Raw genomic sequence first — 27,070 nt, 5'->3', positions numbered from 1 at the left:
AGGCGCTTACCTAGGCTGCCATCTGGGTTTCCCCCCACAGCTGCATTTTTATGGAAGTTCAAAGTTTTATTCTCTTTTTTAAATACATTTCCCCCCTTAACCTTTATGTCATATTTGTTTAATACTATATTCTAAAGTAGAGTTGCAGTTTCTTGCTTCTATCCATTTTTCTTCTTACTCAAAAGTTTTTATTGATTGTTTTTAGAGAGAAAGAAACATTGATTTGTTGTTCCACTTATGTGTGTTCATTGGCTGACTGCCGGACTGGAATTGAACCCACCACCTTGGCATATCAGGATGCTCTAACCAGCTGAGCTACCTGGCCAGGGCTTACCAGTTCTAACACCCTTAGTCTTTGTTTCCTGTGGCAGAGCTCCTCTCACACTCCTGTGATGCAGGTCTTGTGGTGGTAAAGTCCTCAGCTTTTGTCTGTCAGAAAAAGCCTTATTGCTCCTTCAGATCTAAAAGCTAACTTTGTTGGATATATTCTTGGCTGGTCGTTTCTCTTTCAATATTTCAAATATTTCATTCCATTCTCTCGTTTGTAGGTTACAATCTTTTCCCCCCTGGAATTATGTTTTTGTCATTAACTTCTGACAGTTTTAATATAAGGTGTACTGGAAGTCTTTCTGCATTGACATAATTAAGTGTTCTGTTGGCTTCTTTTTTTTCCTGTATGATTCCATTTTTAAAATATATTTTTATTGATTTCAGAGAGGAAGGGAGAGAGATAGAAACATCAATGATGAGAGAGAATCATTGATTGGCTGCCTCCTACTATGCCCCCGTCCCCTTCCCCTCCCCAATCGAGCCTGCAACCCAGGCATAAGCCCTTGACCAGAATCGAACCCGCACCCTTTAGCCCAAAGGCTGATGCTCTGTCCACTAAGATAAGCCAGCCAGGGCTGTATGATTCCATTTATATGAAATTCCAGAAGAGGCAAAAGTAGCCTATCGTGTCTGGCCGGCGTAGCTCAGTGGCTGGCGGCCTAGGAGGTCACGGTTTGATTCCTGGTCAGGGAACGTGCCCGAGTTGCAGGCTCGATCCCCAGCAGGGGGCGTGCAGGAGGCAGCTGATCAATGATTCACTCTCACCATTAATGTTTCTCTCCCACTTCCTCTCCCTCTCTGAAATCAACACAAATATAGTTTTTTAAAAAAGAGTAACCTAGCCGAAACAAGTTTGGCTCAATGGATAGAGCGTCGGCTTGGGGACTGAAGGGTCCCGGGTTCGATTCCGGTCAAGGGCATGTACCTTGGTTGCGGGCATATCCCCAGTAGGGGGTGTGCAAGAGGCGGCTGATCGATGACTCTCTCTCATCAATGTTTCTAACTCTCTATCTCCCATTCTCTCTATACAAAATCAATAAAATATATTTTTTTTAAAAATAAAATATATTAAAAAAAAAAAAAAAGAGTAACCTATAGTGACAGGAAACAACCCCAGCTGTGGGGCCTGAGGGCTGGTGGGTGATTGACTGCAAAGGAGTGGGTGTGGGAGAGCATTTTGGAAGATGTTCTGTTTGTGTGTGTGTCTGTGGTTATAATTACATGGGAATATACATTTGTCTAAACTTGTACTCTGAAAATGGGTGCGTTGTAACTGCATACAAATTATACCTCAACTAAGTTGATTTTTTTGGGGGGGGGGTTAAGAGGACATTTACTGGGTAAATTGCAGAGGGAGAAAAAGTAATTCCTAGAAGAAAATGGGCTTAAACAATTATAGAGGCAAAGGAAGGGCCCCTGGAGCTTGGGAGTGAGGAAGCCAGTGGTGACCTGTGTGTGTGTGTGTGTGTGTGTGTGTGTGTGTGGTGGGGAGGGGTGGGGAGAGGCACTGGTGTGTGTGTGTGTGTGTGTGTGTGTGGTGGGAGGGGTGGGGAGAGGCACTGGTGTGTGTGTGTGTGTGTGTGTGTGTGTGTGTGTGTGGTGGGGAGGGGGTGGGGAGGGGAGAGGCACTGGTGTGTGTGTGTGTGTGTGTGTGTGTGTGTGGTGGGAGGGGTGGGGAGAGGCACTGGTGTGTGTGTGTGTGTGTGTGTGTGTGTGTGACGGGGCGGGGTGGAGAGAGGCACTGGTGTGTGTGTGTGTGTGTGTGTGTGGTGGGAGGGGTGGAGAGAGGCACTGGTGTGTGTGTGTGTGTGTGTGTGTGTGGTGGGGAGGGGTGGGGAGAGGCACTGGTGTGTGTGTGTGTGTGTGTGTGTGTGTGTGTGTGTGACGGGGCGGGGTGGAAGAGGCAGTGGTGTGTGTGTGTGTGTGTGTGTGTGTGTGTGTGAGACGGGGCGGGTGGAGAGAGGCACTGGTGTGTGTGTGTGTGTGTGTGTGTGTGTGTGTGTGACGGGGCGGGTGGAAGAGGCAGTGGTGTGTGTGTGTGTGTGTGTGTGTGTGAGACGGGGCGGGTGGAAGAGGCAGTGGTGTGTGTGTGTGTGTGTGTGTGTGTGTGTGTGACGGGGCGGGTGGAAGAGGCAGTGGTGTGTGTGTGTGTGTGTGTGTGTGTGTGTGTGTGACGGGGCGGGGTGGAAGAGGCACTGGTGTGTGTGTGTGTGTGTGTGTGTGTGTGTGTGTGTGACGGGGCGGGGTGGAAGAGGCAGTGGTGTGTGTGTGTGTGTGTGTGTGGTGGGAGGGGTGGGGAGAGGCACTGGTGTGTGTGTGTGTGTGTGTGTGTGTGTGTGTGACGGGGCGGGTGGAAGAGGCACTGGTGTGTGTGTGTGTGTGTGTGACGGGGCGGGTGGAAGAGGCAGTGGTGTGCTCCCGGAGGGAGAGCAGTGGAGTGGAGTTGTAACGGGATAGAAAGGCAGCAGGGGCAGCACATTCACATTAAAGGTAACAGTCTGTTCACTTCTGGAGTTGAGGGCCCAGCCCCTGGGATAGGCCTGATGAATTACCAGTTAAATGAATAAGCCTGTTCCCTTCCGCGGTCTCCTTTCTAGTGTACCGTTATCCTTTCTCTAAGGTGGCGGGCGGGGTTCTCTGGTGGTTTTACTCTGTTCTCTTCCACCGAGTCATTTCTAGGTTTCCATCTTTGAGCTCCCTACTCTGTCTTCCGGGTCTGCTCTTTCCCATCTTTCTAATTCATTCTTCATCTCATTTATTGAGTTCTTCAGCTCCAGAATTTATTTCTTTTTATAGATTCAGTCTCTGATAAAATACTTTTGTTTGTAGATTTTATTCCTTAACTCATTGAACTGCCTGAGTGTTTTCATAATTGCAATCTCGAATTCTCTGTCATTTAAATCAGTCTTCCATTGTCTTGGAGTTTATTTCTAAAGACGTTTCTTTCTGAGCTACCTTGTCATTGTGGTTATTCATGGTGCTTGATGGGTGGTTCTCTGCCCGGAACCCTTAGGTACCGTTTGGCTCACAATTCTGCGGGTCAATAAACATAGGTCTTTCTTTTGTTCTCCACTAGGTGGTGCTATATTGTAAGTTTCCGTTTTCTCTTACCTGCTCTGCTGGCACCTGGGGCCCTCCTTGGGGCAGTGTTGCCTCAGTCTTGGAAAATGCCCCGTGTTTCCCAAGGACTTTGGTGTCTGCTCCGTATCTGGGTTTCCTCAGTCTCAGTACCATCCCTGTGCTGGGCTGTTGGGCTCTGGGCCTGCGAGTCCCCAGTGCTGCCTCTTTGTAATCAGAGGCTGCCACCTGAGGTGTCTCCCTACCAGGTTCCACCGTGATGGGTGGTAAGGGTGGTTGGTGGGGGAGGCGGGTTCACAAGTCCGAAGTTTTGCCTTCTTGCTCATGGTGACCACGTCTGCTGCAGTTGGGACACCACTGTGCCTTGTCACAGCCCAGTGCAGCTGCAGTGGGAGCCTGCTCCTCAGGCTGGAATGTCACTGCCGCCCATTCCACCTTCGGGCTGGCCCGGCTCCGCTCCTGGGTGAGCTGGGCTGCAGCAGACGGGGGCGGGGCAGGTTTGGTGTCTGCAGCTGCCACTGCTGTACCACATCTCCGCCCTTGTCACCAGCTTAGCTACAGCAGGTGCCACCCACGCAGGCTGCAGTGCTGCTTCTGCCCTCCGCTGCTGTGTGAGGACTCCTTCCTGCTCCTGCATCAGACTGACCCGGGCCGCCTCTGTCCTCTCGCCCGCCTCCCTGCTCGCTGGGGGACACCTCCTGGTGTCTGTGCGGAGCTGGTGGTGGTGTGCCGACATTGACCAGGAAATCCTTTTCTGTTAGTTGTCTGACTTTCAACTTTCTTCTTAGCCTTTGGATGTCCAGTTGTTCCAGCACCTTTGTCTTCTCCTTCGTGAATTAACCATTGAACACCATGAAGTGTCTATACACTCAAGCAGTGGACCTTTTTAAATTCAAAATACTGTGGCAGTTAACTGGTTAAATCTTGCATCTTTGAAGAAAGTCATTTGGGCAGGTTGTGCCTGTTTCTGGGTTGTGGATTCTGTACTATTGGTCTGTGTCCATCGGCACCCACTGTGATCCTGGTGCTGCACACCGCACCTCATTTCACTGCGCCTCACCTTACTGCTCTTCTCAGGCGTTGCGTGGCTTACAAACGGGAGGCAAGACTCCTCCAGCAGAAAGATCCGTTCACGTTATTGCAGGCATCTCCGATGTATGCCTGTAATGAGTTCTGAAATCTGGCAGATTCCTTCCACTTCATTCTTTTTTAAAATTGTTTTAGCTATAAGTTTAAAAATAATCTTATCTACCTCTATAAAATACCTTACTGGGTTTTGGCAGGAACTGCGTAAATCTGTACATCAATTGGGGAGGGTTGAAATCATTGCTACGTTGTATCTCGTAATCCATGGACACCATAAGTCTCCATTTACCTCTTGTTCTGTCTCATTCATTCGTGTTTTGTAGCTTTTGGCATATATGTAAGTCCTTTTGTGTTTTGTTATATTTACAATTAAGGGCTTTATTTTTAGAAGCAACTGTAAATGGTACTTTATCCTCACCAAGAATATGATTTATTGATTTTATTTTTTAATCCTCACCGGAGGACATACTTACAGGTTTTAGAGAAAGGGGAAGAGAAAAATGCTGATTGGTTGCCTCCAGTATGCGCCCCGACTAGGAATGAAAACTGCAACCTAGGTATGTGCCTGGCTGGGAATGGAACTGTGACCTGTGGTGTGTGGGACGACACTGCAGCGAGCATTTGATTTTCATTGTGGTCACATGGTCATTGTTAATATGTAGAAATGGGGCTTTGCATGTTCACCTTGTATCCTGAGATCTTGCCCAACTCTTATTCTAGGTGGTCTTGTGGGTTTCTTAGGATTTCCTATGCGGACCAGTGTGTGGTCTGCATGACAACGTAACACCTGGGCCCACCCCAGGGACTCTGATTGTGTTGTCTGAATATTAGGGCTTTTAAAACTTTCCCTTGTGAGTCTAAGCAGCAGCCCAAGGCTGAGAACCGCTGCTCTTTGAACCTTCCCATCCATGAGCAGAGAAGCCCATGAGCGTGAGGGCCGCGGGCCCAGACTGCCCAGCGTGCTGCCTGCTGTGCGTGGTTAGCAGCGTGCGCCGGGCTGGGGAAGGCGGGGCCCTGGGCCTGATGGCCCCGCTGCTGCTCGCCCCGCACACACTAGCCCGGAGGGGTGACCAGCCAGTTTTAATGAACACATTGACGCGTATAAAAAGGTACTGTTGTCGGTCACGTAAGTGTCCCCATTCTCTGGGTGGGGAGTCGTCTTCTCTGTGGACTAGTCCCTGCTGCTCCCCGGCCCAGCACCTGGTGGAGCTGGCTCCGTCCCCCGGGCGGGCTCCCCCGCCAGGGCGGGCTCCGTCCCCCAGGGCAGGGCGGGCTCTGTCCCCCAGGGCGGGGCGGGCTCCGTCCCCAGGGCGGGCTCTGTCCCCAGGGCGGGCTCCCCCCCCAGGGCGTCCCCCCGGGCGGGCTCCGGCCCCCAGGGCAGGGCGGGCTCCGGCCCCCAGGCGGGCTCCGTCCCCCAGGGCGGGCTCTGTCCCCAGGGCGGGCTCTGTCCCCAGGGCGGGCTCTGTCCCCAGGCGGGCTCAGTCCCCCAGGGCGGGCTCCGTCCCCAGGGCGGGCTCCGTCCCCCAGGGCAGGGCGGGCTCCGTCCCTCCGTCCCCCAGGCGGGCGCCGCCCTGGGAAGGGACAGTGTGGGCTCTAGGCTTTTTCACAGTAAGAAGAGCTGGCTCTTGGCCCGAGAAGGCCACCAGCTTAGAAGTCACTGCTGGCACGGTGTCTGCCCAGGGGCCGCCCGTGTGCGAGGGAGGGGGGCGCCTTCACCGGGAGCTGCCCCTCGGCTCCTCCAGGCTCCCTCCTGGCCCTGGAGACCCAGCCTGCCAGGAGCACGCCCCACCAGCACAGGGAGGCGCCGGGGATGGGAGGGGAGGTCCCTGGAGAGGGTGCAGTTGGGCCCGCACTGCGCCAGCCAGCAGGGGCAGGTGCCGCTCTGCTTCCCTCCACAGCGGGCTCAGAGCCTGCGGTGCCCCGCACGGAGGTGGCAGAGGCGACAGCTGCAGGTACAGACCGAGCTCCGCTGGCGTTAGCGCCCGAGGCAAAGCGGGTCCCGGGCCACAGGCACCCCCGCACCCAGGCCTTCATGTTACCGGGAGCGCCCGGCTGACCGGCTCAGCGGCGACAGGCCTGCCCCAGCCTTTCCCAGGGCGCGGGCTCCGAGCACTGGCTCAGCTCCTCGGTCTCAGGGTTCCCGTGCCACCAGGCTGGCTCTGGATTCTGTGCTGGGGCCTCAGACCTGCTGAGCAGCCCCGTCCGTCCAGACCAACACAGAGGTCCTAGGCCGAGCTGTCCGGAGCCGCTGACACCCGCCGACAGGAGCGGCGTCACGGAGAGATGGCCCACGGCGCCGGCGGCTGTGCCATGGCCCCCGGCAGGAGGCGCCGTGGGAGGGAGGGGCACCGGCATCTCCTTGACCTCGAAGGCGGCTCCTGGCCCCGGGCAGCCCCGCACGGCTTCCTCAGCTTCGCGGCCATCCCAGCACCAGCTCCGCCGCCTTGTCTGGCCTCCTGGTTCTGCCGCAGCCTCTCCTGCTCCATCTGCCCGCTGGCCGGCCCTGAGCCCACACCACCACCTTCCCGGAGGCCTGGGGAAGGGCGGATGGTGGCGGAGCGCCCGAGGGCTGCCGTCAGCACCGGCTGCGGGGGTGCCCCTCGTAGGCCTGCAGAGCCTCCCGGATGGCCCGCTGCCAGTCTCGGGCCAGCTGCACGGGGGTCGCCGAAGCCTGGGAACAAGGTTGCCGGGTCAGTCCTTCCTCCTGGCGCCCGCCTGCCTTCCCGGAGCGGGGCTGCGGCTCACCTGGTTCCGCACGCCCAGCCCGGCCCCGTAGAGCAGCAGCAGCTTCATGGCCCGGTGGTGGCCGTGCCGCACGGCCTCGTGGAGGGCTGTGTCCCCTTCCTGTGGGGAGCGGCGACGTCGGTGCTCTCCCCTGCCTTTCCCTCCCCCACAGGAACGCGTTCCCTAGACGCTAAGGGACCCCCCAGGTCTGCGCCCGGGGGAGCAGCGGGCAGCACCCTGACCTGTCCCCGAGGCTCCCTGACCTCTGGCTTTGGGCGCTGCTTCTATCGGGAGCCCTGCCTCCCCGTCCTCAGCCTGTGAGCCCCAGTGCTGCCGTGGGGATGGCCTCCCGTCCCCGAGCTCAGGCCCCGTCTCTGCCCCGCGGAGCCGCCCAAACCAGCGCCTACCTTGTCCTGCGCGTCGACGTGGGCCCCGCAGGCGATGAGGTGCTCCAGGCACTCGCAGTGCCCCGTGCGCACGGCCACGTGCAGCGGGGTGCTCCAGATCTACGGGCGCGGGCGGACGGCCACTGAGCGGCAGGCTCACCCCAAACCCAGGGCTGCGCTTCCCCACGGGGCGTCCCGCACCTTGTCCCGCGCGTTGACCTGCGCGCCGTGGTTGAGCAGCTGCTTGAGGACGTCCAGGTGGCCTCCCCGGCAGGCCCAGAACACGGGCGTCCTGTCCAGCTGCAAAGCAAAGCGCTGAGTCCGACGCGCTGCAGGCCGCGCCAGCCCCTGCGGAGGAGGCGCCCTCCCCGTTCTCACCAAGTCCCGCGCGTCCACGGCGGCCCCGGCCTCCAGCAGCTTGTCCACCAGCCGGCCGTGGCCCTTCAGGCAGGCCCAGTGCAAGGCCCGGCGGTGGAGCTGGCGGTGGAGACGGGAGGGTAAGCAGGGCAACGGGCGCCTCTGGAGGTCCCGCCCCTTCCCCAGAGCTGGTGCCCTGGAGAGAGCCGCCTGCTCTTGGTCACGCAAACAGCCCCTCCCGCAAACAGGAAAGCCCTGTGGTTCCCACGGTGGCACTCCGCAGAGCCGAGCTGCTCTCCGCGCCCCTCCCTTTACCTTGTCGTGGGCATTGGGGTCCCCTCCGTCCGCCAGGTACTTGTGGACCAGGGCCTCCTGGTTCTCGGCCGCCGCCTTCAGGAATGTGTCCAGGCCCACGGGCTCGGCCTGGGCCTGGGCCTGGGGCTGGTAAGTTAAGGACGAGAGCAAACCAGTTGCACACTGGGCTGCAGGGGCCTACAGACACTGTTGGCTCATACAGATGAGTTTTAAAAACCGACTTCAGTAGGTAGCTGGTGGGGTGGGGGGTTATGGGCTGACTTGTGCCCCCGCTCCCAGTTCATACACTGCAAGTCCTGACCCCCAGAACCTCAGAATGTGACCTTGTCTGTAACCGTCATGGCAGCTGCCGTGCAGGGGAGGGAGCGGAGCGGGTGGGCCCTAAGCCAGTGTAACCAGTGTCCCACCTCACAGAGGGGCACTGGGAGCAGAGCCAGGCGCGGGGAGAAGGCGGGTGGGCCTGAGGCGGAGGGCGGGTGGTGTGGCCACAAGCAAGGGAGCAGCCGGACCCGCAGCCCCAGGCCCTGAGTGCAGCCGGGGCTCCGCTCAGGCTGTGCAGCTGGAGCTGCTGCCTCAGGCGTGGCTGGCAGCGCCCCTTCCCCAAGCTCTTCCTCAGAACCCAAGCCTTGGGGTGCGCCCCCTTACTCCCCGAACTGACTGCTCACCCACCTCAACCACGCGCTCAGGTGCCCTGCGGGGGACTCTGCGTTTCAATCGCTTTTCTCTTCGTCTCTGAACCAAGTTTTCCAAGTCAGCCAGGTTCTCCAGGTTAGTTCTGGAACTCTTAAACCTCTCAAGCTGGGGCAGGAGACAAAACCATGCCACTCATCAGCCAGGTGCGGGCTGGGGCAGCCTCTTGTTCTCGGCTGGCCTCTCCCGCCTGCTGCCTGCCGCAGACACAGCCGCCCGCCCCACCCCGGCTGCCTGCCGGCCTCCAGGCCCCCCGGCTCTGGGCCTGCCCCTCCCTCCCCCCTGCACCAGGGCACTCACTCTCCTCCTCTTCTCCTCTTCCAGCCTCTGCCTCTCCTGGGCCACGGCCTCATGGGGTCCCAGCCTCCAGACTCCGGGCCAGCCTCCAGGATCAGGAATTCCATGTCCACATCCCAACACTTTCCTCCCTTCTCTTTCTCCACTCACCTGTGAGGACAGGGTGAGGATGAAGAAGACAATTAGGAGGGTCCTTAGAGAGCCAGCTGTCCAGTGGGGGGTCCAACAAGAGCTCACCCTTTTCAGAACTCTCCATGCAGGGTTGCTGCTGGCTCTCCCACCTCCGCCTGCCCTGCCCTGCCCTGCCAGCAAGGGCACAGGGTGGGGCGTGACCCCGTCTATTTATATGCTGGGCTTTGTCCAGGGGAGCTGGAGCACATGACACCTCAGCTTTCCCTGCATTCCTACCAGATCACGCCATACTGCCAGCCGACCCCAAGCCAGGGGCACAGGAGATGCCTGGGCAGCGGGGGGTGAGGGGTGAGGATGGGGGTGGGGGATGGGGTTGTCTTGGATTCCTGGGGTCCAGTCTTGGCTCCCACAAAGCTGTTTCTTCATCAGTAAAAGGGTGTGGAACTAGCGCTCAGCTCAGCTGTGCTGGGACAGCCCCACTGCTCCGCCTGCCCCTGCCGGCCCGCACAAGGAGTGAACGTGCAGAGGCGAGGCTGGGTGGCCGGGCCTGGGGCTTCAGCCACAGGGAACTGCATTCCCTTTCAAAGCAAACGCTGGCCACCCCGCACGGCTGGGCCCGTGGGCACTGTGGCACCAAAACATCCCGAAGTGCCCCTGGCGCTGCCGTTCCCTCAGCCCAGCGCCCTCCCCCCTCCCTCCCAGCCAAGGCAGCTGGCCCCCGGCCATTTCCAGAGCAATGGATGTCCGGCATTGAGCTAAACTGAGCCTGGGCCTGCCGCTTCCTGTTCCTCTTTAGCCATCGCCATCCTGGCAAAACTCACTCTACACGTCACTCTTTCCCTCTCTTGCTCCCTAACCCCCTCCCTCGCCACCCACAGGAGAACCAGCACACAGACCAGGGGGCAGCTGTCTGGGCTCTGAAAACCCCATCCGCAGACACAGAAGCAGCTGCTGCCCCTCATTCTGCTGAGAAGGCCTGGGGGTGCCCGGATGACTGGCTGCCCTCCTGGCCCTCTTCCCATCCTTACCAACTGCTGCACGCTGATGCCCTCCATGGTCCCCCGCTCTCCGCACCCCAGTGAGAGGAGCTGAGCTGCCAGCACTTTTATAGGTGAGCCGTCCCTGGGGGCAGGCAGGGCAGGGCAGTGGCTGGCACCCAAGCCAGATGACTCTGTGGCTCTGTAATGCCCACCAAAATACCAGGTGGGCCTGTTGCCGGGCAGGCAGAAGGAGGAGCTGCTCTGAGCTGAGTCAGGGGCATCCTCAGACACCTACTACCCCGCACCTATGCCATCCCCCATGCCTGCTCCGGAGCAGTTCCACCAGACACGTGTCCTAGGGTGCCTGGCCACTGGCCCGGATTCAGGGGGAAATAGCTCCCACTTTCCTAAGTCCAGACGCCACTTATGAAACAGAGTCAAGTGTGAGCTCCACACTGTGGGCCCAGCCACCTGTGACCCTGCAAGGCCCAGCCCTGCCGCCCGTGGGAAAGGGGCCTGAGCCCACAGGCACCGGGAACCCTCATGGCAAGAAGTCAGGCGGCAAGGGGTCTCCCAGGGCCAGGACTGCCCCCACTCTGGGTGGCGCCCCAAGGTGCCTTCTCCCTCCCCGAGGGGCCTCGTCCAGCCTGTTGCCAGCACCTCAGCCCTGGGAGGCCAGGCCCCACCAGCAGGTCCCTACCAGCCGCCCTCCTGGAGCAGGACATGTCTTTCCAGAGGGGAGGCCAGACTGACATGGCTGCAGGTCCAAGTACATAACATTCACCGCTAATCCAGTCGCAAAGCAACCTGTCACCAGCCTCAAAATCAAAGTCCTAACAGGCCCTAATGCCAGCCTGCCCTTCAACCAGCCGAGCAAAATGCTCTGTCTTGACCTTTGAGAGGAAACCCGATAGCCAGTAAATAAGACTCCAGAGGGGGAGTAACATGAGCAGAGATGACCAAACGAGAGGGGGGGATTTCGGGTCAAGGACACCCCAGGCCCTGAAGAGCTGCCAAGGTCCTACCCAGGGCTGACCAGCTAGTTTGTAAGTTCTTGCCAGTTCTGAGACCAGATTTTTATTTTTATTTTTTAAATATATTTTATTGATTTTTTTTTGCCCCCCTCCTTCCCTCCCATACATACCCTCCCTCCCCAGAGTTTTATGTCCATTGGTTGTACTTATATGCATGTATATAAGTCCTTCGGTTGATCTATTATCTCCCCCAGATCTCCCTCCCCTCCCCACTGTAAATTGACAGTCTGCTTGTTGCTTTACTGTCTCTATATCTATCTTTTGGTTCATCAGTTTATAATGTTCTATATTATCCATAAATGAGTGAGGTAATGTGGTGTTTCTCTTTCATTGATTGGCTTATTTCACTCAGCATGATGCTCTCCAATTCCATCCAGGTTGCTGCAAATGATGAGAATTCCTTCTTTTTTATGGCAGCATAGTACTCCATTGTGTAGATGTACCACAGTTTTTTGATCCAATCATCTGCTGACGGGCACCTAGGCTGTTTCCAAATTCTGGCTATTGTAGATTGTGCTGCTATGTACATAGGGGTACATATATCCTTTCTGATTGGTGTTTCTAGTTTCTTGGGATATAGTCCTAGGAGTGGGATTACTGGGTCAAATGGGAGTTCCATTTTCAGTTTTTTGAGAAAACTCCACACTGCTCTCCACAGTGGTTGCACCAGTCTGCATTCCCACCAGCAGTGCAAGAGGGTTCCTTTTTCTCCACAACCTCGCCAACACTTGTCGTTTGTTGATTTGTTGATGTTGGCCATTCTGACAGGTGTGAGATGGTACCGCATTGTTGTTTTGATTTGCATCTCTCTGAGACCAGATTTTTTTTAAAAAGTTACTTTTTTTTTAAAGTATGTTTTTATTGACTTTTTAGAAAGGCGGGGGCTAGAGAGGAACATTTATGAGAGAAATATCATTGATTAGCTGCCTCCTGCATGCCCCCACAGGGGATCAAGCCCACAACCTGGGCATGTACCCTGACGGGGAATCGAACCCTGACCTCCTGGTTCATGGGTGGATGTTCAACCACTGAGCAACACTGGCTGGGCTGAGACCAGATTTGTGTTTTTAAGAAACTCAATCTGTATGCGTCAGGGTGTTCTGTCAAAGGTGCTTTCTTGTCTTTCCTTATGAGGAGGGAAAGGGTTACCTAGACCTGAGTGAGGGAGGACAGACAGGAAAAGTTATAAGCTCTGGGCTCCACTGCCAGCCACCTACTCACCCCGCTCCCTCAGTGTTCCTGGCGAGTTTTACCTGCAACTCGGCAGGAAACTAGTCTCTTCCACGTGAAACTAACTGGCCTATTAAAAAAATTACTCCTTGTAAAAAATCCATACTAACAAATAAAGCTCCACAAGAACCCCTTACTCCCCACCGTGCCCTGGGGAACCTGGTCAGTTTGCTAGACTTCCTCTGACTTCGTTCCTGCCATTTGGTGTATGTACATACGTGTTTCTACAGACATGTTTTAAGAGGCACATGTTGTGATCACAACTCAGCACGCTTCCCACATTAGCATACACCGTTCCACTGCACTGCACTCAAATGGCATGTGGACCCTTTCCCTATCGGGGAGCATCCTGGTCATCTTTTTTTCTTTTTCTTTTTTTTTAATATTACACCCCACGCTCAAATGTGTATCTTTGTGAATACCTCCATAAATAGGCATCTTGGTAGATATGAATATTCTTCTATGTAGCTACAGAAAAACCAAATTATTGGCTCATTTAACAACAAATTTTTAAAATGTTTTTCTTGATTTCAGAGGACAGGAGAGGGAGAGAGAGAAACATCAATGATGAGAGAATCATTGATCAATCGCCTCCTGCATGCCCCTCCTGACCAGGAATCGAACCCTAACCTTCTGTTTCATGGTTCAATACTCAACCACTGAGCCACAATGGCCAGGCTGTTCATTTAAATTTTAATAGATATTGCCAAGTTACCATCTATAGTGGCTGTACCAATTCATTAACAGATGCCAATGACAAATAACAATATGAAAGGATACAAAACATACTTCTATTGTAAAACTTCTAATCCAGAAGCCATAAACAACTCCTATCCTTTATAATAAAAGGCTAATAAGAAAAAGGTAAAGATAAAAATTATGAATAACAAATACATATCTATCAACAAGTGAACCTAAAAATCAAGTGAATTAAAAATCTGAGGAACAGAATAAACTGGTGAATATAATAGAATCAGGGGCATAGAATGGGAATGGATTGATAATTCTCAGGGGGAACAGGGTGTGGGAGGTGCGGGAAGAGACTGGACAAAAATCATACACCTATGGGTGAGGACAGTGGGGGGGGGTAAGGGCAGAGGGTGGAGTGGGAACTGGTGGAGGGGAACTATGGGGGAGGAAGGGAAGGAGAAACAATTGTAATAATCTGAACAGTAAAGATTTATTAAATTTTTAAAAAGAATGCAAAATAACAGCAACAGCACTTTTAAAAAAAAATAAATCTTTATTGTTCAGATTATTACAAATGTTCCTCATTCCCACCCCCCCTTCCATTGCTCCCCTCCACCAGGTTCCCATCCCACCCTTTCCCCACCCCTCACTGTCCTCATCCATAGGTGCACAGTTTTTGTTCAGTCTCTTCCGGCACCCCCACTCCCCTTTCCCCGAGAATTGTCAGTCCACTCCCCTTCCATACCTCTGATTCTATTATATTCAGTTAATATTGTTCATCAGATTTTTTAATTCCCTTGGTTTTTAGATTCACTTGTTGATAGTTGCGTATTTGTTGTTCATAATTTTTATCTTTATTCTCTTCCTCTTCCTAAAGAATCCCTTTCAGCAAATCATATAATTCTGGTTTGGTGGTAATGAACTCCTTTATTTTTTTATTTTTTTTATTTGTGAAGCTCTTTATCTGGCCTTCGATTCTGAGTGATAGCTTTGCTGGGTAGAGTATTTTTGGCTGTTGGTTCTTGCTATTCATCACCTTGAATATTTCTCGCCATTCCCATCTGGCCTGCATGGTTTCTGTTGAGAAATCAGCTGACAATCGTATAGGTGCTCCTTTATAGGTTTCTGTTGAGAAATCAGCTGACAATCGTATAGGTGCTCCTTTATTGCTGCTTTTAATATTCTGTCTTTTGCTCTTGGAATTTTAATTATGATATGTCTTGGTGTGGTCCTCTTTGGATTCCTTTTGTGTGGAGTTCTGTATGCTTCCTGACTTGTAAGTCTATTTCTTTCCCCAGGTGGGGGAAGTTTTCTATCACTATTTCTTCCAGTATGTTTTCGGTATCTTGCTCTCTCTCTTCTTCTAGGACCCCTATAATTCTGATGTTGGTTCACTTGAAGTTGTCCCAGAGGTTTCTTACATTATCTTCAACTTTCTTGATTCTGCCAAAACCGGTTTGGCTCAGTGGTAGAGCGTTGGTCTGCGGACTGAAAGGTCCCAGGTTCGATTCCGGTCAGGGGCATGTACATTGGTTGCGGGCACATCCCTGGTAGGGGGTGTGCAAGAGGCAGCTGGTCGATGTTTCTCTCTCATCGGCATTTCTAGCTCTCTATCCCTCTCTCCTCCTCTCTGTAAAAAATCAATAAAATACATATTTAAAAACAAACAAACAAACAAACAAAAAACCTTTCCGGATTCTCGTCTTCTTGCTTCTGCGGAGGGTGTCCTCTGGCTCTTTGTGTTCCAAATCTTTGACTTGATTCTTGTGATCTTCCATTCTATTTTTAGGACTCTCTATAATATTTTTTATTTCAGACAATGTATTTTTTATTTCTAGTTGATCCCTTCTCATATCCTCATAAGTATCGTTTATTTTATAGGCCTTTTCTAGGAAATTCTTGAAAAACCTTATAACCGTGATTTTGAACTCTATATCAAGTCGCTTTTTGTCCTCCATTTCTTTCGTTTGTGATCTGTTTCCTTGTGTTGGCATTTTTGCTGCTTCCCTGGGTTTCTAGGGTGACTTTGTGTGCTAAGGTGTCCTATATGGTTCAGTGGGTCAGCCTCCCAGTTACCTCAGGTGGGCACTCTTGGTGCCCCTTTTGTGGGCTGTGTGTACAGCCTTGATTGTTGTTGGTGTCACTTCCAGGCCAATTGGCTGTGAGGATCAGCTGTGTCTATGCCATGAGACAGCCTTATTCCACTAGACTTAGAAAATTGCAAAAGCCTCTGTGCTCAGCTTGGATGGGGCGAGTTTCAGGGTGGATCCTACAGCCTTGGCTTCCCTCAGTCCCGCCCTATGAGGTTCCTGAGTCTCAGTGTTCCTCAAGGTCCTTCTGTACTCGCTGCAAGCACCTCTGAGAGAAAGGTGCCCTCGAGTTTTGCCCGCTACCGAATAATCTAGGCTCTCCCCCAATAAGCCCAGAACTGGGGTTCAGTGCAGTTGGAAGTGGGGTTAGAAGTGGGGTTCAGAGCAGTCTGGAGCTTTTGTCTCCTTCCCGCCAGGGCAATCCTGCGGCACAGCCAACTGTCCGTTCTCTGCGCGCAATGTGCGTGCCTCTGGGACCTCCTTTCGCCGCTCCCCTGAGTTTCCACCTTACAGCCCAGGCTCCCTCCGTATGAGCCTGGGACCCCAGGGTCTGGCCTAGAACTGGGGTTCAGTGCAGTCGGAACTGGGGCTCAGCACAGTCCGGAGCTTTTGTCTCCTTCCCGCCAGGGCAATCTAGCAGCAGAGTCAACAGTCCATCTTCTGTGCGCAACGTGAATACCTCTGGGACTGCCTTTCGCCGCTCCCCTGAGTTTCCGCTTTACAGCCCAGACTCCCTCCGAATGAGCCTTGGTCCCCAGGGTCTCGCCCAGAACTGGGTTTCAGTGCTGTTGGAACTGGGGTTCAGCACAGTCTGGAGCTTTTAATTCCTTCCCGCTAGGGAACATCAGCCAGGCACTCAGCCTCCCCTCCTCTCCAGTTCTGTCCTCTCCGCGCGTGCACCGTGTCTCCGTACCTTAGGCTTTTACAGCTCCTCTGATTTTCCTTCTGGTTTTCTCTTTCCTTCTCGTTGTAGAATTTCCAGTTAGTCAACTTTCCTGTAGTTTTGGATAATGTCCATTTTGTATTTTAGTTGTATTTTTTTGAAATTGTTATATGGGGCTGCAGTTAGGCGTTTACCTATGCCGCCATCTTGGTTTCTCCAAAATCCCAGCAGCAGCACTTTTAAATGTATCAGATTACTAAAATGCATGAAACTATGGCATAAAAACGCAATCAGCTTTTGAGGAAGAGTGTGCTCTAATACACTGCTTGCGACGTGCCAGGCTCTCTCCAGTGCTCCCCATAACTCAAATACCTAATCTCCAGTGCCTCTGAGGCAGGTCCTATTAAAACCATCATCTCACAGATGAGGAAAGTGCCATTTACCACGATACCTCAGCTAGCAAGAAGCTTGTTACGTATTCTGTAGTTTCTCCTAACACTTACTTGCAAAGTTCTGTGGTTTTCAATTTAGGTCTTTTTATTTAAGTTTTTTGTTGTTATGTATTGATTTTAGGAAGGGAGGAAGAGAGAAAAAAAGAAACACTTATTTGTTTTTGTTCCACTTTTTATGCGTTCATGGACTGATTCTTAAATGTGCCCTGATGGAGAATTAAACCCACAACCTAGGAGTATCTAACCAACTGAGCTACCTCGCCAGGTACAATTTAGGTCTTTAATTTCTTGAAATTTAACCTGGGCATGGGTGAGGTAAGGATATAACTTTATTTTTTCCAGACAGATATTTCCACATGAACTCATTTAGAAGAGGGTCATCTGTCCAGGCTTCAGCACTTGCAGTCCCCAATCCACTCCGTCACTCCAGGGGCCAAAATCAGGCTCTTCCTGGGTCTTCAGGCCCCACTTCCCCACCTGCAGCATGGATGCTGATCAGAGCTAGGCCGTGGAGACGAGTCTGTTCCCTTGCATGGCAGCCTGAGACAGAGGGTGGTGATTCAACTGGCCAGCAGGTCCCGCAGTTCACTGTTGTGGGGCAGCAGGTCACATGCTAGTCGTGCCTTCCGATCCCGGACGGCCTTCAGGGCTGGGCTGTGTTGCAACAGAAGGGAGCAGATATCCACGTGACCCTTCTCGGCAGCCTGTGGAGAGAACGGCCTGAATCAGAAGTCACACCTCACCAGGCCCTGCTCTTGCACTGCTTCGGGGGATCTCTTGGTCCTCGTGGAAGTGGAGACACTGGCTGTTTGGGTAGACTTCGCCTAACTCCTACCCACTCCCACGACTGGCACGCACGTGGGCAGAGTACTCTAGGGCCATCCTGGCAGTTAGCTTTAATTTTTGGTTCTTGTGGTCTTTGGCTCAGTGGCCATTCTTCCTTGTCCAGGCTGCACAATGAGGACAAGTACAGAACCCTGGGTCTCTGTGTATTTGACAAATACACGTTCTGATCATCGATGGGGGGCTGGGCACCATGAGTGCAAGAGACATCAGACATGGCCTCTGACCTCTTGGAACTTTCAGATGAGCAGAGAAAAATGGGCTCAGGTCACCAGCTTTCTCCTCTCCTCTTCTGAGACAGATTATCCCAATCTGGATGTCAATTTCTAATTTATTTGCAAAAAATAGCAATTAAGTGATTTACATAAACTTATTTAACTTTCATAGTAACTATCAGAAGTAGGTACTATCATTATTCCCATTTTATAAATGAAGAAACTGAGGCTTATAAAAGTAAAGTGACTTACCTAAGGTCACAAAGCTAATGCGGCAACCTGGGGATTCTAAAGCAGGTCTGTCTGATCTCAAAGTCTGGACTGTTACAACTGTTATACTACAGTACTAGGCTCCCTACTCCTCCCAATAGACAAACTGATGGAATACAGAGCTTGTGAGAGGTATCAAAATTAATAATAGTATCAACCATCATCTCAAGTTTGAACCCAAATCTTTTTTTGATGATATAGACACAGGTTCTTAATTCTATTGCCTCATTTCAGGCAATGCTATGTTGTAAACAACTGTATTTCAAGTAATTTTTTTTTTTTTTACCAGAAAAAAAGTACCAATGTTTGCAAGTAGTTTATTAAAAAAGAAAGAAAGAAATTGAAGTCCAAGATGGTGGTGGTGAACTCAGCCCTCCATGAGCACACTGAACTATATGCCCATAGAGAGAGCCATTCCTTCAGAGACCCCTGGGAGCAACTGAGCTGCTTCTGCAGAACAAATGCCAGAGAGGAACGGTACAGGGAGGTTGGCGGCCGCGGGAGCCGCCCAAGACGGCGGGAATTCTCTGGGCGCCAGTGAACACCCTTGCTTATATTCCCTCCACCTCCATAGGGCAGGGAGCAGCTCTATCCAGGTACTCTGACCTCCAGCCATCCCACCCAGAGCCCATTTCCCTCTGAACAAAGGAGAAAACAGCATCCTTAGGCATTACCACACGCAGCTGGCTCCAATGGCCTGCCAGATGACCCAGCACACAAAGCCACAAGGACACTTTTTCTTTTTTAACTTCTTTTTCTTTTTATTGATTTCAGAGAGGAAGGGAGAGAGGGAGAGAGCGAGACATCAATGATGAGAGGGAATCATTGACTGGCTGCCTCCAGCACCCCCCATGCTTCCACTGGGGATCGAACCCACAACCCTGGGCATGTGTCTTTAGATCAGAATATAACCTGTGACCTTTCAGTCCACAGCCCGATGCTCTTTCCACTGAGCTAAACCAGCTAAGGCAACACAAGGCCACTTTTTCAAGACCGGAAAATATAGCTATTTTGTCTAATTATATAAACTAGAATGTCAAACAAAATGAATAAATGAAGGAATATCTCTCAAGGGAAGGAACAAGAAATATCCCCAGAAAAGAATCCTACTGAAACAAAGATAAGTAATTTATCCCAAAAAGAATTCAAAGAAATGGTCATAAGGATGCTCACTAAACTTCAGAGTAAAAAGGGACTTAGAGAGAACTTCACCAAAGAGTTAGAAAGTATAATAAAGCACCAAGCAGACCTAAAAAATACGACGAGTGAAGTGAAAAATACGGAAGGAATCAGCATAAGATTATTTGTTGTTAAAAACAGAAGAATGGATCGGCAACCTGGAAGCCAGACTAGTGGAAACCAATCAATCAGCTTAGCAAAAATTAAAAAAAAAAATTTAAAATGAGGATAGTTTAAGGGGCCTCTGGGAAAACACCAAGCACACAAAGATCATATTACAGAGATCCCAGAAGGAGAAAGAGAGAAAGGAACAAACTTTCCTGAGAGAGGAAACATATCCAGGTTCAGGAAGCACAGAGAGTTTCAAACAAGATGAATCCAAAGAGACCTACACCAAGACATATTGCAATTAAAAAGGCAAAAGTTAAAGATAAGGAGGCCATCTTAAGTGCAGCAAGAGGCAAGTAAGTTGCATACAAGGGAAAACATATAAGGCTATCTATAGATTTCTCAGCAGAAACTAAACAGGCCAGAAGGGAGCAGTAGGACATATTTAAAGTGCTAAGAGAAAAGAACCTACAACCTAGAATACTTTTTTAAAAAAATATATATTTTATTGATTTTGTACAGAGAGGAAGGGAGAGAGATAGTTAGAAACATCAATGAGAGAGAGTCATCGATCAGTTGCCTCTTGCACACCCCCTACTGGGGATATGCCCACAACCAAGGTACATGCCCTTGACCGGAATCGAACCCGGGACCTTTCAGTCCCCAAGCCGACGCTCTATCCATTGAGCCAAACCGGTTTTGGCAACCTAGAATACTTTACTGGGCAAGATTATTATTCTGAATTGAAGAAAAGATAAAGAATTTTCTGGACAAGCAAAAACTTAAGGAGTACATCATCACTAAACCAGCTTTACAATAAATGTTAAAGGGTATTCTTTAAGCAGAAAAGAAGAGGTGATAACCAGACACTAGGAAATATGAGAAAGGAAAATAACTTACAGATAAAAGCAAATATTTAATAAACACAGCAAATTAGCCATTTAAAAAGCCACTATGATAGATAAAAGTACCAGACTCAATAAAAAACTACAAGTAGTTAGGAGACATACAAAACAAAGATTTATTAACAACAAAAAAAGAAAACAAACAAAAAATATTTTAAGTATGACTTCAAAAGCCCTAGTTGGTTTGGCTCAGTGAACATAGTGTCAGCCTGCAGAATGAAGGGTCCCAGGTTTGATTCTGGTCAAGGGCAAATGCCTGGGTTGCAGGCTCAATCCCCAGAAAGGGGCTTGCAGGAGGCAGCTGATCAATGATTCTCTCTCATCATGGATGTTTCTATCTCTCTCTCCCTCTCCCTTCCTCTATAAAATCACTTTAAAAATTATTTAATTAAAAATAAATAGATAAATAAAATATGACCTCAAAACATAAAGACTAGAGGGAGGGGGAGCAAAAATGTAGTCCTTTTAGAAGATGAGAACTTACATGCCTAGCAGCTTAAAATAAACAGCTATAAATATAGAATGATACACATAAACAGCTAACATCACACTCAATGATGAAAAGCTGAAAGCTTTTTCTTTAAGATCTGGAACAAGAATGTCCACTTAACCACTTATATTCAACACAGTATTGTAAGTTCTAGACAAAGCAATCAGACAAGAAGAAATGAAAAGCATCCAAATTGTAGAGGAAAAAGTAAAACTGTCATCATTAGCAAATGATATATATGGAGAACCCTAAGGATTCCACCAAAAAACTATTAGAACTAAATTCAGTAAAATAGCAAGATACAAAATTAATATTAAAAAATCAGTTGCAGCCGAGACTGGTTTGGCTCAATGGATAGAGCGTCGGCTTGGGGACTGAAGGGTCCCGGGTTCGATTCCGGTCAAGGGCATGTACGTTGGTTGCAGGCATATCCCCAGTAGGGAGTGTGCAAGAGGCAGCTGATCGATGACTCTCTCTCATCGATGTTTCTAACTCTCTATCTCTCTCCCTTCTTCTATCTCTCTCCCTTCCTCTCTGTACAAAATCAATAAAATATATATTTAAAAAATAAAAATAAAAAATAAAAATAAAAAATCAGTTGCATTTTTATACACCAATATATTCAGAAAAAAAGAAAGAAAACAATTGCTTCAAAAAGCATAACATATATAGGAATAAATTTAACCAATAAGGTAAAAGACAAACTTGGAAAACTACAAGACACTGAAGAAAGAAATTGAAGAAGATACAAATAAATGGAAGCATACACCATTTTCATGGATAGGAAGCATTAATGTTAAAATGTGCCAAATAAATAAATAAATAAATAAATAAATAAATAAGTATACCACCCTGCAATCTACAGTTTCAATGCAACCCTTATAATATCAATAGCATTTTTCATAGACCTGGAATATAAAATCCTAAAATTTATATGGAACCACAAAAGACCCGAATAGCCATAGCAGTCTTGAGGAAGAACTGTATCTTTGTAAACATAACATGTCAAGGCTGCTGAGCCCATGCAAGCACCTGTCAGGTCCCTCTCTGGAGGCCAGCAGCCTGCTGTGAACCCATCAACCCTGAGGTCTCTGTTACTAGAGGGGGCAACAGAGTTGGAACACTGATTCCCAGAGGCTTTCTCCTGGAAAAAATGATCAGTATTTCTTGTCTTCTATGCGTGAGGGGATAAAATCTAGTCTGTAATTAGAGATCCCCTTTTTAGAGACATGTCTCTAATATGAAACAGTTCAGTCATTATTGTACACCTCAAACTAATACAACATTGTATATCAACTATAATTAAAACTTTTTGCCATACCTGGTTTGGCTCAGTGGATAGAACGTTGGTCCGAGGACTAAAAGATTCTGGGTTCGATTCCAATCAAGAGCATGTACTTCAGTTGCAGGCTCGATCCCGGCCCTGGTCGGGAGCATGCATAAGAGGCAACCAATTGATGTCTCTCTCTCAGATCAATATTCCTCTCTCTGTCTCTCCCTAAGAATTAATGAAAAATTATCCTTGGGTGAGGATTAACAGAAATAAAGCAAGCAAGCAAACAAACAAAATAAACCTTTTTTTAAAAAGTGAGCACAGCCAGCTGGAGGGGCTCAGTCGGTTGGCTGTTGTCCTGTGCAGTTCGGTTCCTGGTCAGGACACATACATGGGCTGGGGCTTTGATTCCTGGTTGGGGCACATAGGGAAAGCAGCTAATCAATGTTTCTCTCCCTCCCCCTCTCTCTCCTTCTCCATTCCTTTCTCTCGGGTAGGAATTAAAAAAAAAAGAAAAAAGCGAGCACAGGTTTTTAGTGAATAGTAAAAAATGTCAGTCACAGGTTCTGTTGTTAATGTAATGCAGACAAATTTTTCTTTAAAAAAAACACGTTTTTATTGATAATTGGAGAGAGGGACTGAGAGGTAGAAACACCGATGAGAGAGAAACATCATCAATCAGCTGCCTCCTGAACATCCCCCACTGGGGATTGTGCCTGCAGCCCAGGCATGTGTCCTGACTGAGGACTGAACTGGGGGCTTCTTGGTTCCTTGGTCGATGCTCAACCCCTGAGCCACACTGACTGGGCTTAAATTTTTCTATCTTAATATTCACAGCCAGAAATGTGTTTCACAAACTACAATTCAAAAATATTATTTACTGTGCTCCTGCTTGTATAAATAAATAAGAAAAAAAAAAAAAAAAAAAAAAAAAAGATGCACTGGAGAGGCAGGCAGGGGCTAGCCTCAAGCCTGGTAAACTATCAATATATTCAGGGCTTTAAAAGCTCGGGAAGAGTATAAGTTTGGCATAATCCAAACTGCTTTTTAAAACCATCACTCTGGAGGAAAATCAAGTGGGGATAAGACAAATAAATTTACACATACCCAGTAAACCACTTCTCAAAGATGCATAAGAAATGGATAAAAATGTCTGTCTTAGGGAGGGACCCAGAAGAAGGACTAGGGGCCGGGAGTTGAAGGGAAACACAGCCTACCATCTTGTACTCCTCAAATTGTCTACCACGTGCAGGTATTTCTAGTTTGAAGTGTATAGGGACAGGTGAATATAGGTGCAAGTTTCAGGAAAAAATCATGTAGAAAGCATTCATGACATATCACTAAAGGAAAGAAAAATTAAATGATACTACATTTAATTCTAATTTACAGTCACCGGAAAAGTGCTGGAAAAATACACACTAATCCTAAAGTGATGAGACGAGAGCACCGCTTTTTACTTTCTGCTTCATGCTTCCCCGTCTTCCCGTTTCCTACGGTGAGCGTGTTCTATACCTTTTATAATGACATAGAGCAGGTGCTGGAGGGCCTGAGGGGGCATACCTTATGCAGACTGGTCATGCCATCGTCATCCACCAGCCTGGGATTGGACCCATGGGAGAGCAGAAGCCGTGCAATCTCTGTGTGCCCACAGTAGCTGGCCCGGTGCAGAGCGGTGGCCCCGCCCCGGGTCTGGGCGTCACACTTGGCCCCACTTTCCAGCAGGAACTGGCAGACTGCGTAGTGTCCGTTGCGACTGGCGTAGTGCTGCAGGGGACAGAGACGAGGTCGGACAGCAGAAGCGGGCAGGCGACAGGGGAAGGGAAGGGGAGGGGAAAGCATGGGTCCCTGAGCAGAGGCCTGGCTCCATCAGCTGTGTGACTTGGGCCACTGGCTTCCTCAGTCATTTCTATCTCACAGGATTGTTATGAAAGTGAAATTAAATAACTAGATAAAAAAAAATCCAGGTTCACATGACACTTAAAGAGAGAAACGCTGCTGGGAGAGAAGAATGGGAGGGAGGAGGACCCCAAGTTCCTCCCAGCTCACCAGAGCGGTGTAGCCGGCCAGGTCCGGCTGACTAGGGTCCACTGCCTTCTGGATTAAATCCTTCACTCGGCCCAGGTCTCCATTCAGGGCTGCTGACCAGATTCCTAAGGAAAGACAACCAAAGTGCCAAAGCACTGAATGATGCTGACCGAGGACATTTAATATTTCCTTCACCCTTGACCCCCATTTTTTCCCCATCCATAAGATTGGTAAGAAATGGGCATTGGGTTAATATCCATTCAACAAACATTAACCAAGCACCTCCTCTGTGCCAAGGATTGTCCTAGGTGCTGGGGACACAGTAGTGAGCCAGGCTATGAGCTTGCCTGACCAGAGCAGGGGCGTTGGACACAGAAATCCCTTCTCCCCACTTTAAATACTGAGTACTGTTTAACATGGTTGAATGCACAAATTCAAAAGCAAGACAAGAACCTTGCCGAGACCAGTTTGGCTCAGTGGATAGAGCATTGGTCTGTGGACTGAAAGGTCCCAGGTTCAATTCCGGTCAAGGGCATGTACCTTGGTTGTGGGCACATCCCCAGGAGGAGGTGTGCAAGAGGCAGCTAACAGATGATTCTCTCTTATCGTTGTTTTTCTCTATCCCTCTCTCTTCCACTCTGTAAAAAATCAATAAAATATATTAAAAAAAAAAAAAAAAAAAAGCCCAAACCCCCAAGCTAAGAATGTGGCATAAAAACTGGTCCAGACAAGTATCCTATAAGGGCCAGTCAGAGGCAACATTTTTTAATGACCCTTAAGGTCCAGCCAGCGTAGCTCAGTAATTGAGCATCAACCTATGAAGGCTCAGTTGATGGTTTGATTGCTGGTCAGAATATATGCCCAGGTTGCAGGGTCCATCCCCGGGGGGTGGGGGGTGGGGGGGGGACGGGATGCAGGGGGCAGCTGATCAAGGATGCTCTTTCATCACTGATGTTTCTTTTTTTGGTGTCGTGACTTGGATACGAACCGAATCACTGATGTTTCTACCTCTCCTCCCTTCCCCTCTGAAATCAATAAAAATATATTTTAAAATAAAATTACCCATTAAGATGCTTCTATTAGCCTCAAAGCTATGTGTGACAATCTCTTACAAAGGAGGACCTCCCTGGCCAGTATGACTCAGTGGTTAACTGGGCCCATGAACCAGGAGGTCTTGATTAGATTCCCAGTCAGGGAACATGCCTGGGTTGCAGGCTAGATACCCAGGAGGGGGCATGCAGGAGGCAGCCAATCAAAGATTCTCTCTCATCATTGACGTTTCTCCCTCCCTCCCTCTTTCTACAATAGAAAAATAGTGTGAAAAATAAAAGAATAATATTTCCAAAGGATTGGGTGGGAAGGGAAAATAACTGTCAACCTAGAATTTTATACCAGCTAAGATTGTGTGTGTGTGTGTGTGTGTGTGTGTAGCATGCTCACTGAGAAAACTATTAAAGGATATACTTCAGGCCTGGCCTCAAGGCTCAGTGGTTGAGCAGCAACTTATAACCAGGAGGTCACAGTTCAATTCCCAGTCAGGGCACAGGCCCTGGTTGTGGGCTCCATCCCCAGTAGGGGACATGCAGGAGGCAGCCGATCAATGATTCTCTCTCATCATTGATGTTTCTATCTCTTTCTCTCCCTTCCTCTCTGAAATCAATATATATATATTTTAAAAACAGATATACTTCAGGAACAATAAAAATGAACCAGAAAGAAAATATGAGGAAAAAAATCCACACAACAAAAAAGATAGGATCTTTTCCATGTGTGCAAAATAGGTTTCGAACAAGCAAACAAAACACAGGCAGCCTCGTTTCACTGCACTTCACCTTCGTGTGCCTCCTAGATGCTGTGTATTTCACAAACTGAAGGCGAGACGGTCCACCAGCAAAACAATCAGCACTCGCTTTATTGAGATGCTCACTCCCTTTACAGTGGTCTGAGTCAAACCTCCAGGTGTGTCTGTGGCGTCAGATGGTAAAAACTGCTCTGATGAAAGCAAGGAGATCTACTGGAACTGGAGGGGCCGGGGCCCTACTTTGCACGGGTCCAGGCTTCTTTCCGTCAGCAGCACAGACAGGTGTGGCCGGAGAACTGCGGGGAGCAGCCTGGGAGCACCTCCCAGCGCCCTCAGCCCTCAGGGTAACCCACGGGCGAAGGCTTCGCCAAAGAGCCCAGGGGGCAGAGCTGTGCCGCTGAGAACTAGGGTGCTCCTCGGGGCCCCCGGGGCGGGGAGCGGGGGAAGAGGCCGTGGAGACGCGGTACCTCGGGCCCCTCGCGGCGGGAGCCGGCGGCCTCGAGGACCCCCGGGCGCACTCGGTGCGGACGCCGCGGCGCGGAAACGTCAGCCCCGCACAGCGGCCGCCCGCCCCGCGGCTGCAGCCCGGGGCGAGCGCGGGTCCCAGCCGCCCGATCCGACGCCGGAGCGGCCGGAGCCCCCGCGTCGCCCGGGCCCAGCTCCCCTCCCGTCCCGGTCGGCGTTTCCAGTGGCCGAGCTCCGGCCAGGCCCCGGAGGGAGCTGGTGACCCAGGACCGGTGTCCCCGACCGCCCCCTCGGCCCCGCGGCCGCTCACCCCTCTCAAAATCCATCTCGTCCAGCGTCTGCCGCGCGCCGGAGCGGCTGCAGCAGGGGCCGCCCGCGCAGGGCCCCGGCGCCGCCATGCCGGCCTCGGCGCCGCCCGGCCACCTGGCCAGTCGGCGTCCACCGCCGCGCGGACCAATGAGGCGCCCAGGCTCTCACACGACAGCCAATCGGACGGCGGGGCGGGACCCGGGCTGCGCGCCTCGCCCTGGACGGCCGCACGGGGGCGCCCCAGGCCCGGCGGAGGGCGGCGCGGGGCGGGGCGGGGCGCTGGGCGGGGGCGGACGCCGCCCCAGGTCCTCCCCGCCTCCCCGCCCCGCCCGGGGCCCAGGAGGGAGGCTCCCCAGCCACCTGAGGCCTCGCGGCCACGCCTCACGCCCTCCCGGTCCGTTTCCCGTGGGAGGCAGGAGCAGCTGCAAGCCCC

The 27,070-nt window shown here is 50.8% G+C and overlaps 2 protein-coding genes across 5 annotated transcripts; both read right to left on the bottom strand.

Moving 5' to 3' along the window:
- Positions 1-3,944: 3,944 nt before the first annotated feature.
- ANKRD39 (ankyrin repeat domain 39) lies at positions 3,945-26,796 on the bottom strand. Of its 4 annotated transcripts, none has more exons than XM_045587257.1 (5): positions 26,639-26,796; positions 24,084-24,187; positions 23,598-23,801; positions 18,689-18,720; positions 3,945-3,999 (listed from the first exon to the last, which is right to left on the bottom strand). In XM_045587257.1, exons 1-5 carry the CDS (start codon positions 26,724-26,726, stop codon positions 3,960-3,962), a joined length of 468 nt encoding a protein of 155 aa, XP_045443213.1. In that variant the 5' UTR covers positions 26,727-26,796; the 3' UTR covers positions 3,945-3,959. The 4 variants fall into 4 exon arrangements, with proteins under 4 accessions (XP_045443213.1, XP_036309858.1, XP_036309857.1 ...); XM_036453965.2 differs by lacking the exons at positions 3,945-3,999; positions 18,689-18,720 and adding exons at positions 9,279-9,413; positions 17,281-17,458 and having other exon boundaries at positions 26,639-26,795; XM_036453964.2 differs by lacking the exons at positions 3,945-3,999; positions 18,689-18,720 and adding an exon at positions 17,066-17,458 and having other exon boundaries at positions 26,639-26,795.
- Positions 6,099-10,472, bottom strand: ANKRD23 (ankyrin repeat domain 23). Its single transcript, XM_036453962.2, has 9 exons — positions 10,424-10,472; positions 9,267-9,413; positions 8,946-9,074; positions 8,277-8,402; positions 7,983-8,081; positions 7,806-7,904; positions 7,626-7,724; positions 7,240-7,338; positions 6,099-7,165 (listed from the first exon to the last, which is right to left on the bottom strand). The coding sequence occupies exons 1-9, from the start codon at positions 10,448-10,450 to the stop codon at positions 7,070-7,072; spliced, it is 921 nt and encodes a 306-aa protein (XP_036309855.1). The 5' UTR covers positions 10,451-10,472; the 3' UTR covers positions 6,099-7,069.
- Positions 26,797-27,070: the final 274 nt, after the last annotated feature.

This window comes from Pipistrellus kuhlii, unplaced genomic scaffold, assembly GCF_014108245.1.
Source record: "Pipistrellus kuhlii isolate mPipKuh1 unplaced genomic scaffold, mPipKuh1.p scaffold_m20_p_27, whole genome shotgun sequence".
Lineage (NCBI taxonomy): Eukaryota > Metazoa > Chordata > Mammalia > Chiroptera > Vespertilionidae > Pipistrellus > Pipistrellus kuhlii.
This window is presented reverse-complemented; position numbering and strand designations above follow the sequence as displayed.

Coding starts and splice junctions, on each gene's coding strand:
- ANKRD23 (XM_036453962.2), bottom strand. CDS start 10,450: ATGGAGGGCATCAGCGTGCAGCAGTTG. Junction 8,082..8,276: donor ACCCCAATGCCCACGACAAG/GTAAAGGGAGGG, acceptor CTCCACCGCCAG/CTCCACCGCCGGGCCTTGCA. Junction 7,166..7,239: donor GGCTGGGCGTGCGGAACCAG/GTGAGCCGCAGC, acceptor CCTTGTTCCCAG/GCTTCGGCGACCCCCGTGCA.
- ANKRD39 (XM_036453965.2), bottom strand. CDS start 26,726: ATGGCGGCGCCGGGGCCCTGCGCGGGCGGCCCCTGCTGCAGCCGCTCC. Junction 24,188..26,638: donor CGAGATGGATTTTGAGAGGG/GTGAGCGGCCGC, acceptor GTCTTTCCTTAG/GAATCTGGTCAGCAGCCCTG. Junction 23,802..24,083: donor TGGCCGGCTACACCGCTCTG/GTGAGCTGGGAG, acceptor TGTCCCCTGCAG/CACTACGCCAGTCGCAACGG.